This window comes from Priceomyces carsonii (assembly GCF_900007245.1).
Source record: "Priceomyces carsonii strain CBS4050 genome assembly, scaffold: Debaryomyces_carsonii_scaffold_1, whole genome shotgun sequence".
NCBI classification, from domain to species: domain Eukaryota; kingdom Fungi; phylum Ascomycota; class Pichiomycetes; order Serinales; family Debaryomycetaceae; genus Priceomyces; species Priceomyces carsonii.
The window spans coordinates 701,597-714,476 of NW_026946674.1; the positions used below are offsets into that span (position 1 = coordinate 701,597).

At 37.3% G+C, this 12,880-nt stretch overlaps 5 protein-coding genes across 5 annotated transcripts; 1 reads left to right on the plus strand and 4 right to left on the minus strand.

The window, feature by feature from the left end:
• Window positions 1-24: 24 nt before the first annotated feature.
• On the minus strand, window positions 25-4,980 carry PRCAT00000376001 (aminophospholipid-translocating P4-type ATPase; the record flags this gene model as incomplete). Its single annotated transcript, XM_062953732.1, has 1 exon — window positions 25-4,980. One exon carries the CDS (start codon window positions 4,978-4,980, stop codon window positions 25-27), a length of 4,956 nt encoding a protein of 1,651 aa, XP_062807221.1.
• A 625-nt stretch (window positions 4,981-5,605) lies between these two features.
• PRCAT00000377001 (uncharacterized protein) lies at window positions 5,606-6,904 on the minus strand (the record flags this gene model as incomplete). Its single annotated transcript, XM_062953743.1, has 1 exon — window positions 5,606-6,904. One exon carries the CDS (start codon window positions 6,902-6,904, stop codon window positions 5,606-5,608), a length of 1,299 nt encoding a protein of 432 aa, XP_062807222.1.
• A 328-nt stretch (window positions 6,905-7,232) lies between these two features.
• On the minus strand, window positions 7,233-9,914 carry BUB1 (protein kinase; the record flags this gene model as incomplete). Its single annotated transcript, XM_062953754.1, has 1 exon — window positions 7,233-9,914. The coding sequence occupies one exon, from the start codon at window positions 9,912-9,914 to the stop codon at window positions 7,233-7,235; it is 2,682 nt and encodes an 893-aa protein (XP_062807223.1).
• A 159-nt stretch (window positions 9,915-10,073) lies between these two features.
• On the plus strand, window positions 10,074-11,906 carry PRCAT00000379001 (GPI-anchor transamidase subunit; the record flags this gene model as incomplete). The annotated part of the gene is made up of 1 exon (XM_062953765.1): window positions 10,074-11,906. The coding sequence occupies one exon, from the start codon at window positions 10,074-10,076 to the stop codon at window positions 11,904-11,906; it is 1,833 nt and encodes a 610-aa protein (XP_062807224.1).
• Window positions 11,907-12,000: 94 nt separating this feature from the next.
• Window positions 12,001-12,879, minus strand: PRCAT00000380001 (Elongator subunit; the record flags this gene model as incomplete). Its single annotated transcript, XM_062953776.1, has 1 exon — window positions 12,001-12,879. The coding sequence occupies one exon, from the start codon at window positions 12,877-12,879 to the stop codon at window positions 12,001-12,003; it is 879 nt and encodes a 292-aa protein (XP_062807225.1).
• Between the last annotated feature and the right edge of the window lies 1 nt (window position 12,880).

Consider the following 12,880-nt stretch of genomic DNA (forward strand, 5'->3'; position numbering starts at 1 on the left):
ATATATAGTATTGAGAAACTTTTGTTACTTCAGATGCCTACTTTCCTCCTCCTTTAAGTTACGGAGCCTTTCGTCAATTATAGCTTCTACATCTTCATCTTGAATATCATCGTCCTCGTAGGATTTTGTACGTTTAAGGTTGATACCAAAAGTAGACCATGCACCTTTCTTCTTAATCTTGATGCGCTTACCGCTAGGCAAAATGTCATAGTCATCGATGTTAAGATTATCAGCATCACTGCTCTTAATAACCAGAGCTTCCCCATCCGGGGGAAGCTCTGAGGGATTTGGATTAGTGCCTGCTCTTTTTCTTTGATGTGCTGACATTTGGAGCCCTTCTATCATACTTTCGTCTGTTTCGGAAAATACACCTTTCATATTAAGCTTAGAAAGCAACTTATTAACCAGACTTTTAACTAAACGAAATGTAGTTGATGAATTCCTTGGGAAGTTCCAGCCTTGATTCAATTCAGTCTGAGCCATTTCCTCGAATGATCTCCTCATCTCAATATCTTTTTCGTAGAGTCGAAACAAATCATCATCACTGGGTGCAAACATAAATTTGAAAACTTTCATGAGAATATCAAAAAGTAATGGGATTGCAATAAGGGCGAGTATCATTGACCACCAACTTTGGTCTGTTCCCCACATCTCTAATCCATAGGAAACATAAAATATCGTGCTATCTTTGCTTCTATACAAGAACATTATCAACACATTCCAGCAGCAGTAGCCACCAACAGAAATTATAAAGCTCGCAAAAGCTAGCCATTGCCTATTATGAAGCTCTATTAACTCACATTTTGCATTGATTATAAATACCAAAGCCCCAAAAACCAAAGTTCCGAGAGGGAACGTTGTATTATCTCTCAATGCAGAAAATCCCCAAACATAATAAGTCATGAATGAAATTCCCACACTCTGTAATGCCGCCAAGAACATCCAAATAATAAAAACTTTCAAGTTGAATGCTTTGTATAGCCTTCCTTTAGCATATAATTCTGGCACTGCTAAAAGTGTTGAGGGTTTTAAGTCTTTATCAAACATTCCAACACATATAACCGGCAAGGAAGTAAATAAAGTATTAAACATTGAAAGTGACCAACTCTCATACATAGAAGACCCAGAAAATAGGGTATTTCTTTGATAAATGGCCTGAGTTAAATAAAACAATAATTCCTTGTAGAAGGTGCACAAAACGAACTTCGAAGTTCGAATGTAATTATACCTTCCGTTCACTAAGAGCAACTTTAGTAAAAATCTGAATTGTGCTATTGTATAATCAGCTGATTTGGCTGCTTGTAGACCCTCTTTACCTGTAATTCCAATTCCGATATCAGCACTTTGAATCATAGCAATATCATTAGCCCCATCTCCTATAGCAAGCGTGACAGCTTTTTCTTTCATCTTGCGAACTGAAGTCACCATCGATGCCTTCTGCGAAGGGGACGCACGACAGCAAACAGCAGAATCTGCCTCAACACATAATTCAAGAAAGAGCGAAAATAACGTGGAATCATTTTCGATATCTGCTAAAGTAGCACCATCTACCACGATCACGCAATGGGCAATTCTTCCTGCCTTAATTTCCATACCAGCGGATGTCATTCTTTGCATAAGTTCTTCATAATTTTCATCATTTGATAAGATGATTACAGTGGAGTAATCCTTTATTAATCTACAAGAATAACCAATATTGATGGCTGTTTCTCTTTTGTCACCTGTAAGCATCCACATTTTGATACCAGCCTTTCTCAACTTATCTATCGCCTCACACACTCCTTTTTGAAGTTTATCTTCAATGGCTGTTGCACCAATCATCAGTAAGTCATGCTCGATTTCACCTCCTATTTTTTCAAGCTTCAAATTTCTATCTATTAATGCTGTTTTGGCCTCATTGTATGCTTGGGCCCAATTTTCATACTCATGCTTGTCTAGCCATCTAAATGAATACATGAGCGTTCTGAGACCCTCTGTTGAAAACTCTTCTATATGTTCTAGTGTTTTTTCCATCAAAAACTCCTCATTAACTAGGAGTTTGTCATTAGGAAGTAACTTAGAGAAGTCATTGCCTGAAACATTCCTCAGCGAGCTTTGAGAACACTCTCCATTATCTATGCTATATTTCTTCGCTTGTTGAATATGTAGAGATTTTCGAGCTTTGGTTGCAATATCTGCTATTTCATCTTCTTCTGTATTCATAAGATAGCTATCAATAGAGTCAAGCCTTCTGCCCTCATCACTGAAACTTAAACTTTTTCGGAGCGAGCTAAGTGATCTTCTAGACTCTAATTCATTTGAAACCTTAGACTGCAAGACGATGTCGGCCTCCTGTGTTTTACGATCCGCTGAATTCAATGAAATCTCTTTCGCTTTCCTTTTTGCCATGTCTGAATCTTTCAATCTGTCAATAATTACATTATCAGCACCTTTGCAAATTATACATATTCTTCCGTCTGGAAACTTCACTACAATGGACATTCGCTTTCTAGATGAAGAAAACTCCACAACATCGAGGATCTCGTATTTTTCAAAAAAGGGTTCTTGTTCAAAGCCGCGTGGATACGTTTTTATTGTCAATATGCTATTATTTCTTTCGAAAGCAACAAATCCCAAGTCTCTTGCAGCTGACACAAGTGCCAGTTCATCAGGGGAAGTTGACTGATAAATCACATTATCATCATTGTTTTCATGCTCACTTTCATCATCAAAAGAAACTGTGTCTCTCCTTGGTAGGCAAGTATTACAAAGAGCAATACTCAATAAGAAAAATTTCGCTTTCTTTGCAAATATTGTTTGAGGGTTAATCTGGATGTATTTCAATAAAGATAAGGAATTGATTGAATCTTGTGTCTTTACGTTATTTGCAGGCGAATTCCACGTTACACTAGACTTAACTGATGTGGCTTCGAGACTCTTCCTTGCGAATGCACTGGTACTAGTTCTAGATTTTTTATGCCCGTAACCTTCATCTGACGTTTGGTCTGCCCTATTATTGGTCACCTCACTTTCTTGAGACATCAAGTCTAGCTCGTGTAAGAAACTTGTGCCACATATGCTAAATTTTCTGAAAATCATTAGGTTATCTGTTAAAGTCCCAGTTTTGTCGCTGAATATATAGCTAACCTGACCTAACTCTTCCAAGATTGTTGCAGTTTTGGCATCTGCTGGAGTATTCGTTTCGGGGTCGTACATATCAATATCAAATTGTAAAAAACATAATTGCATGACTTTGATAATTTCCATGGTAACATAGAGTGAAAGCGGAATCAATGTATTATACATAATAATAAAACCCATCAAGGTAGCCGCAACACCTGCATCTTCTCCTAATAAGTACCAAGCTTTATTTTTATTTTTCTTGTAAAGTATCCTCTGTGCCATCGTAGAAAAGGCAGAAAGTAGAATAACAACACACACCATAAACATGACAATATAATTTATATTTTTCTGTAACTTGGGTGCCTTGGTTCGAGGGCTTTTCACATTGTTCATCCTTATCTTTGTTTCTTCACCACTGAATACAACTAGACCCAAAATGGAAGTCGTGTTTCTTAATATACTGCCTCTGTATGCTATGTTATCGGATCCTAAAGCATAAGTGTCCTCATTGAAAATGAATTTTCCATCAAAATTGTATAAGTCGGTGTTAGGGTCTTCGACAACTACCAATGCTTTGGTTTGCTTCAATCCCGGGATAGTGCTAGTTTTCTTAGCCAATTCGTCATGAGGAAACTTTGCTTTCATATTTGTTTCCCCATCTAAAGCCATTGTTTCTACAAAAGCCTCCTGTTTGGAGTCGGCTGTAGCTAGTAAAACAACATCAGCAGGAAAATATTCGTTTTCTCTTACCTTCACTATATCACCAACTTTAATATTTTTCCATTTCGTTGGATATTCTTTTAAGTTATACTTCTTCATCAAATCAGTGTTTGCGTAGGATAAGTTTTCGTTTTCTAAGATCGGGGAAGCTGGATACAAATTCTTGTCTATATTTGAATTTTCGAGCGTCATCGTTTCAGTCATAATTGTAGTAATTGAGTGAGTATCAAAATTTCTTAGCTCGTCATTTTCTCGTAAAATTGTCGTTTTCTTATTATTCTCTTCTTTATCCTGTAGATGTCTCTTCCAATCATCAAATCCCTCTCGAGCCACAGAGATAGAAATGAAAATTAAAAGAGGAATAATAGTTGTGTACTGCCCCGTCGTAGACCAAGTTGGAATCATTTGCAAGATAGCAACAATCATGAAGTAACAGTTCGCAATCTTTGAAAATTGAGCCTTTAGCTGCTTGGGTAAAAATGTATAGATATTGTATTTAGCAGAAGTTATAACATTGTCACGATAAGGTTCACCCGTCCTCTCATCAATTAATGATTTCGCATGCTCATCATAAAGCTCCTCCTGATAATAATCATTTATCTCGGATTGATTGGTGGTTAATGGAATAGCTCTTCCATTCTCTGTAGCAGGTAATGAATCGATACCTAAAATTCTATTCTTAATTTTAATTAATTTCTTTAGTATCTTGTTTTGTTTCTTTCGCTTAGTGATAAACGTAGCACGGCTCTCGGATCGTGAAGAAAGAACACTTAAATGACTAGTCGATTTGCTCATACTCTGATCATATGCGCTATACGGCAGATACTGCTCGTTATCCTGTGTAAACTTATCATCGACATGAATTTTAGGAGTAGAAGCTTCAGTATCTGGTTGCTCAGCCAGCGGTAGATGGGATAGATTATTAAGCTCTATGTCACCCCCTCGAAGTGTCTCGTCCGTGTCTTTGCTACTGCCTGTATTAGAACTGTCTTCCGTTATTCGGCTACCTGGATCGCTATAATTGAATTCCACTTCACGCTCTTGATTCTGCCCTAAGATGGTCTTATTCAAAAGTTGAGATCTTAGAGATAATCCTCTCTTTCGTTTTCCTTTGGAAGTGCCTGGAAGCGCAAGTGACTGATTAGACACCGGATCCATGATACTATGATCGTTTTAATTTGGGCATCTAATGATATAAATATAGTATAATGTTTTGAGAATCATAATATATACTTAATCGGAACCAGAACAGCCGCACAAAATTTTGTGGTGAGCATAGCCTATGATTAACACTAATGATCTTTTTCATGCAAACAAAATCAATGAAATTATCGTTCCAGGAAGAGGAAGGCCTGACTATGCTGGAATATGGAAGATACTTTTTGAGTATTAAGTCAGTGAAGTTTTCTCAGATCATATAAAACTAGTAGCCTACATAATCGTTTTTTTTGTTTAAAGTCAGTCTTATCGATATCGACACAGGGTGAAGTCAAAAGATCGAAGCCTAGGCTCAGGAGTTCAATTTTTGAACTTAGGATGTATATTAAATCAGTCATCTTTCTTTCTTTTTTCATAGTTCTTTTTATTGTTGAGAGATCTCTATATAATTCCATTACAGTTGTGGCACGCTTGCAATTTAGAATTAAACTTTAGCAACTTGGTGCCAGCTGGGGAAATAGGCAGCTTGATATACTTTTGGGTAGATGATTTGTAAATGTGTCCCAATTTTTAACTAGCATTGGCATTCAGTTGAGGTGAAATCCCAATTTAACTAACAGTAAAATTAGAGTCCTAGCTTTTCTCTTACCACTTCAAAGCAATAATCTTGGTAATTTTCAACGAATTTCTCATTATTTAGTTCAATTTCACCACATGATTGTGATATCACGTCTTCATTTCCAGCAATTAAAACCATTCCTCGCTGCATTGTATTCAAGTCAACAAATTGTTCAATAACATTTCCATTTAAAATCATCTCCGATACATTATTAGCAGCATGCTTGCCCATATACATCGCCCAGCCAGCACTTTTTATAATAGGTTGCTCCACTAAATCACCAATTGCAAAGAAATTGGTAAGAGTTTTGCCATTGTGAGATACTTGGGAGTACTCATTTACGAATATATTGTTGTTCTCAGAAACAAAGTATTTCATATTTTCAGTAAGAATCTGAGTATTATTCTTGTATGAATTACACCAAAAGTTAAGAGAAGAGTGTATGACATCACCCTTGGTAGTTTCAAGGTCATTATTTTCGAGCTCTTTAGAAATTCTTGTATTCAAGTGTACATCTACTTTTGCTCTTTTTAGCGATTCCAAAACAGTTTCCTTAAACTTTTCTGACAAAGGTTCTTTTGGCAAATTGCCGTGAGGATGGATAAGGTTTACCGTCTTATGCGGAAAATGCGACTTAATTTCTCCTGCAAGTTCAACCCCTACAGCACCTCCACCAATGATGGACAATGCTTCAGCCTTTTCGATTTCATCCTTTACGGCAATCATCTCTGAAACATACAAATTTGCATCAAAGGCACTAGGTGATATTGGCCAGTGTCTGTTTCTGCCAGCACCATAAATCACATAATCGAATTTTATATCACACTCAACAGGAATATTATTCAACTTGTATTTCGCTTCATTTGGGCCGAGTTGAGAAACATGTCCATGAACATAGTTAATATCAACCACAGGCTCATTTGTAGGTTCGCTATCGTTAAAGCTCTCTAAGACTTTCTCATCGCTTGATAATACACTTTTGAACTTTAAACCGCGGAGTTGCGCAAATGGAACGAACTGAGTCTTTGCAAATACAGGGTCAACTATTGCTCTAGGAATTCCAAGAATATTTAAAAGACCACCCTTTGGCTCAATTATAGTTAGTGAGATTTTGTTTCCTTCTACCGTGCCACCATGTTTTGAGTTCTCAATTTTTTCACCAAAGAATTGAACTAGGTTTTTCAAAGCAGAGAGCCCAGCATAAGCTCCTCCAACAATTAATATATTTGTTGTGAAAGATAGAGGACTCTTTGATTGTTTAGCCAATTGAGTTGGACGCGAAAGACGTGTTGCATTCATTTTCATTCAATTTAAGGATAAGCCGAAACAAAAGATTGACAATCTTGCGTTACTTTCGGATATATATATATATATAAACGGAAAAGATCTAGGACAAACGGTTGCAACCATGTACAGAATTATCTAAAGGATCATTTTCTTGGAAGTTAACCGGACCGCACCGGAAATAGAAAGCTTTACGAACAATAAAATTCAGATACGATATATTGAACGGCGACAGAGCGCCGTACTCGGAATCCAAGAGTTTTCATGAAAGTAACTAAAGTCATAGTTCTAACGGCCAATAAGATTCTAAAGATACGTTTTCTTACCACCGCAACTCGGTGTGCAGCCATCAGCCGCGCAACAATACCTTCTCCAGTTCACTTAATTCATATTCAAGGTCGGCAATTATACTTTTCAATCTCTTTGCTCCAGCATTTGTTTCTAGCCATGATTCAAATCTTTGTCTCTGCAATTTTAATTGATCAATTATAGGTGCTTGAGAAGTATAAGAAGAGTCAGAGTATGGGTTGAGAAGGAGATTGAATAAATCGTTCCATAGGTCCAGTTGCCAATATCTTTTGAAACTTGCCTTAAGCTTTGTAGTGCCATCCTCTAATTCACATATTTCTATGTATCGACCAAAGAGCATAGTATGAATTACGCTTGCAAGACCGTAATAATCAGCTTCGTATTTCCAAGGTTCATTTTTATTCATTTGGGGGCAATCCTGCTCGTCAGTCTCCCAGTCGCTGATAAACTTGACGTTGTCTTCGAAAAGGGTAACATCTATCGCTCTTCCAAAGTCTATCAAAGTAATTCCCTTGGCTGACCAATTGAAGTCTCCTAGACGTGAATAGTTTTCGCTCCATTGAGATTTTATCGACTCAAATCTCAACATACAATTATCAGCCTTAAGATCACCATGAATAATACCAATGCCATGTAGGCCCTCCACCGCTTTGCAAAGCTCCACAGTTAAAAAAACACATAGTACTTCGTCCACATTGGATCCTTTATTAGAATAATGATTGACTATGTCTAATATTGTCCCTTGATTACAATAGTCGATGATCATGTAGCTCTCATCAGAAAAGTAATATAGTGCTTCTGGCTTAACGAACATCAGAGAGAGCTCACCTTGTAGCCTGCGGTGAATCTGTTTTAGGATATAAAATTCCCATTTAGAGGAAGGTGATTCAATTTTTAAAGCCTTCAAAGATCCAGTTTCTGTCTCTATCAATACCACAACTCCAAATCCACCTCTGCCTAACTCATAGCGAAGACAAAAACTCTCATCTCCCAAATAGTTAATTATTGAACCAGGCTTCCCCTTTGCTATGATTCTTGTGTGTTTGTTCGTTAATTCATTTATACCATCCAACTTATTGATATTAATATTTCCAAAGTCAAGATAACCAACATACGCCTCGATTGGAATTGATAAATTGGATAGAAGATTTTGTCTTAAAATAGGATCCAAAGGATTGAATAACTTTTGCTCAAGTTCCCTTGGTTGTGGCTCTTCTACGAACGGCGAGCTGAAGTAACCTTGAGCAGCAGTTTCATTAGGAGATGATATCTGTGGGGATTTGTTGGCGTTTTCAGAAACGTGTCCATCATTTATGGGATAGATAGTCTCTGTAACAAATCCATCGTAATTTCCAGTGTGTTCTGTATCTGTCTTTTCCTCTTCGTCATCAGTTGTAAGGCCCTGAGCCGCATTATTGAACATTCCAATTACTTCATTCGCCGACATTTTCGACACCATTGTGACTGTTGGTGAATTGGGTACCTGCCTGTCACCATGAAAAGTCTCATCATCATTGTCATCCTTGAGTGGTATTGTTAGCGTATGATTTTTTTCTATATAGCTTTCGTGTTCGTTAGAATTTGACTCTGTCATGTTGACATCCTTGTTTTTGAAATTGAGCGCCGAAACTTGCCTAGTTAAGCCCAAAATCTCGTCCAATGAATACTCATCATCATTATTAGGGTAAATGAGCTCCATATTAATGAGAACTTTCTCACGAGTCTTTCCCGGTTGCGATATAACAGTAGCTACGCTGCCATTAGAATCCTCTACAAAGTCCTTTGATTTAACGTCACGCTTATCAATCTCTTGTCCATCTTTGTACACGGCGATCTTAAGCTTCTTTTCTATAACTCCCTTTTGTCTTATTTGTTCTCCAATCCAGGGCCGCGCCGAGATCACATTCTCTTTGATCCTTGACCTTATAGTACCCAATTCATTACTATCAGTTGATGATTCGTTAAATATTGACTGTAAAATTCCTACCTCATTTGAATCGTCATTGAAAATTTGCATTTTTGATTTCTTTCTAGGATTGCTAATATGGCTATCTTCGGCGGTCGGGAAGATAGCATCTCCTCTTTTTAATGCAAGGCCAGCTCTTTGTGCTTCAGAGGCTGAGGTCAGACCAGTGGCTTGCCTTTCCAAAAAATTTCTATAATTCCTTTCTAGTCTTAGAAGTGGCCGTGCTTCTGATTGTATTCCTAATTCGTAGATCTGTTTAGCATCCTCCATTTTTCCACTTAACTCTAAATACCTACTGAATTCTTCGTAATATAATGCTAATTCGTTTCCTATCTGCTTCTTTGCCAAGTACACAAATATGTCTCTTGGAGCATCAGAGTAATTTGTGTATTCTAACCATACCTTCAAATATCTAGGATCGTTTTTATAGTAGGAGACGTCCCTGAAACACGAAGTGCACCTTTCTAAAATTGTTAATAATCCACTCTGAGAGCTTGACCCCTGAGGGAAGTTATCATGAGTCCAATTTATATAGTCCAAAAAAACCTGAAGAGGATCATCTAGTTCTGCAATAATTTTGAGCTGATTTTCGTAGGCATCTCTTTCCCTTGTCTGGTCTTGTTTGTAATGTGTCATAGAATTAGTTGCGTTTTTAAAGTTCTCGGCTAGCTTTGAGACTGATCGTCCATCATTTAAGGGCTGAATGTTTTCTTTTTGCTGTTCAACAATGGTCAGGTCAGTAAATGGGATTGCCATATTCTTTTCTGTTCACTCTTTTTAGGTTTGTCTTCATGTTAATATAAAATGTAAACAAATCACTTGAGCGTGTCGCATCAACTAAATGTCTGCGAGCAAAAAATATTAATGTAGGAATGATTTACTAGAGATAGCTTCAGAAGACTCGAAGGAGGGACCATGAGGTTGCGAACATTATTCTTATTTTATTCATTCCTTGGGCTTTTGAATGTGGTATTTGCTTCAAAGTATTACAATGAATCGTTGACGTTAAGACCGCTACCAAGAAACAAGCTTCTAGCCTCGTTTGACTTCAGCATAAAATCACTACCTATACCGTTAGAATTCGAGGGCAAAACATCATATTCAGCATCATCACAAAATAAAAGACATTTTTCTTATTTTCCTATGGCATTGGGTCCAATAATAGAATCTACAAATACTAGAGAATTACATTTGAGGTTTGCTCAAGGTTGGTGGGATCCTACTTCGTGGGGAAAATTGATAACAAATGGCCATAAATGTGGAGGAACAGGTGTCGAGATCTCGAGCGTGATAGAAGCAGATAGCCCTGAAGAAGCAAAGAAGAGCTGGATGAAGTTATGCCAGTCGCTATCTGGATTTTTTTGTGCTTCTTTTGATTCAATCGACGATTCTATCACAACAGTGCCTCGCTATGCAGCCAAAAATGTAAATGACTTCGTAATGAACCCTCAGAATAATTTGTATTTATTCAGAGCTGCTTTACCGAGTGAACCTATTTGTACGGAAAACTTGACACCATTTTTAAAGCTATTGCCAACGAGGGGAAAGGCTGGAATTTCTTCACTTTTGGATGGTCATAAATTGTTTGATGGTTTATGGCATGGTATGTCTATTGACTTGGAGACAGACTGTAGCTCAGGTGAATGTCGCTTTGAGTTGACTCAAAGCATTAACACCGTTCTAGACGTAATGAGATCTCTCCGCAAGAATACAGAGGGTGCTATTCCAAAGCCGACTCCTGGAAATAAGCTTCTTTGCGATACGTCTAAGAAATACGACCTGTGGCAATGTTTCCCTCTCGGTGATCCTAGAGAGTTAGAGTGGGACTTAGGAGCAATTTTTGGCCGTAAAATTAAAGGATCTGCATTTGATGAGAGCTCGACTTCTTCTGTCATAAATGTCGACGTGGACTCTAAATTTTGGGACGTAACAGTCTTAAAAGGATCTGATCACGCGGAAACCCTTACAAGCTACAAAAAATATTTCACGTCTTACGATTTGAGAGAACCTGAAGAGTACAATGTCAATTTTAAAACCAAAAATAGTAGCATGGTTACTCCAGTAAAAGAGCCACCAATAACAGTGTCTCGCTCTCTCACAGGTTACTCACAGGATCAAGGTGGTATCAGAGTTGTCTTTTTTAATCCTTCGACTACTGAGTCCATCTCTTTCATATATTTTGAATCCCTCCCTTGGTTCATGAGATTGTACTTGAACACCATGAAAGTGAGGGCCAGCATTGGTACAAAAGATTACCATCCTGTCGATGAAAGTACTTTTATAAAAGATAGATTCTATGAACCTTCAATCGACCGAATGAGACCATCTCACATTGAGCTCAATATTACCCTTCCACCAATGACGAATTTACTTTTAACATATGATTTCGATAAATCATTATTGCTATATGCTGAATACCCTCCAGATGCCAATCATGGCTTCGCAATAGAACCGGCAATTGTTTCAGTTTTCAATAAGACGGGCGAGAGTACATATGAATTTAGAACTACAAGTCTCTTATTGAGTCTTCCAACTCCAGATTTTTCGATGCCCTACAATGTTATTATTTTGACTTGTACCGTGATGTCTCTAGCTTTTGGTTCTATTTTCAATTTATTAACTAAAAAAGTTGTAACAGAGGACGAACTTGAAACTTTATCGAAAGGAAGTACTTTTGGTAAAAGATTAAGATCTAAGATACTAGGAGCGAAATCAAAAATTACAGGTACGATAAGGAAAATGGTCTAGAGTTTAACTATATTCAGCTCAACTCAATAGATGCATACAAATGACTAAATATGGAAATCCTATGTGTTATAATATTCATTACAGTACTCCATGATCAAAATGGATCTTCATAAGGGTCTTCTTCATCGTAATCATCATCCTTCTCATATTGATATACAATTGCACCACCATATGATCCCAATTCCTCTTGGGCTTGCATAAAAGGTAATTCAATTTGTTCTTTAGCTAATTTCTGTTTGTTATTCGTATTAAGGTTGAACGTTGTGAGACCCTTGAACAAAGCCTCATCTTCAACGTCGTCCTGGGTTTCTTTATAAATTTCATGAGTGTGAGTAGCTGTATTCAAAATGTAGTTGTATGTTGAAGAACGACCAGACTTTCTTTTCTTCGTCAAGCTTAGCTTAAAGGAATTTTGATTCAATAATGAGGTTGCAGGAAATTGTAGCTTCGTTCCAATGTTTTCCACAGTTTCCTCCTCTATCTTTCCGCCCAATATAGGTTCCATTTCAAAATAAGCTGTTGCAAAATAGAGCAACAAATTTATGGCCAGAGGATAATTTGTAAGTGGGTCTCTTGCTTGTGGACAGTTGGTGTGGAAGACGCCCAATAGAGTTATATTGGGATGACTTATGTTGGATATGAATGATGGCAACAAGTCACAAGGAATATAATTTAAAGAGTCTACCAACACTATTATCTTATTACTTGTTTCTTTCTTCTTTATCAGATCATGAACAAAAAGCTTTATATCACTAATTGATTTATCTGAGCACTCTAGATAACTAGTAGCATATGCCGGCCTGTTAACTGTTTCATAAGACAAGTATATGATTCTGTCATTGCATCGATGAGCAACCTCTTGAAGTAGATAGTAAGAAGATTGTATTAGTGAATCTAATATAAGACAGAAGGGTATATCATCTTTGAAAGAAAGTACTCTATCGAGGATAACACTACCATTTTGTCTCGACATT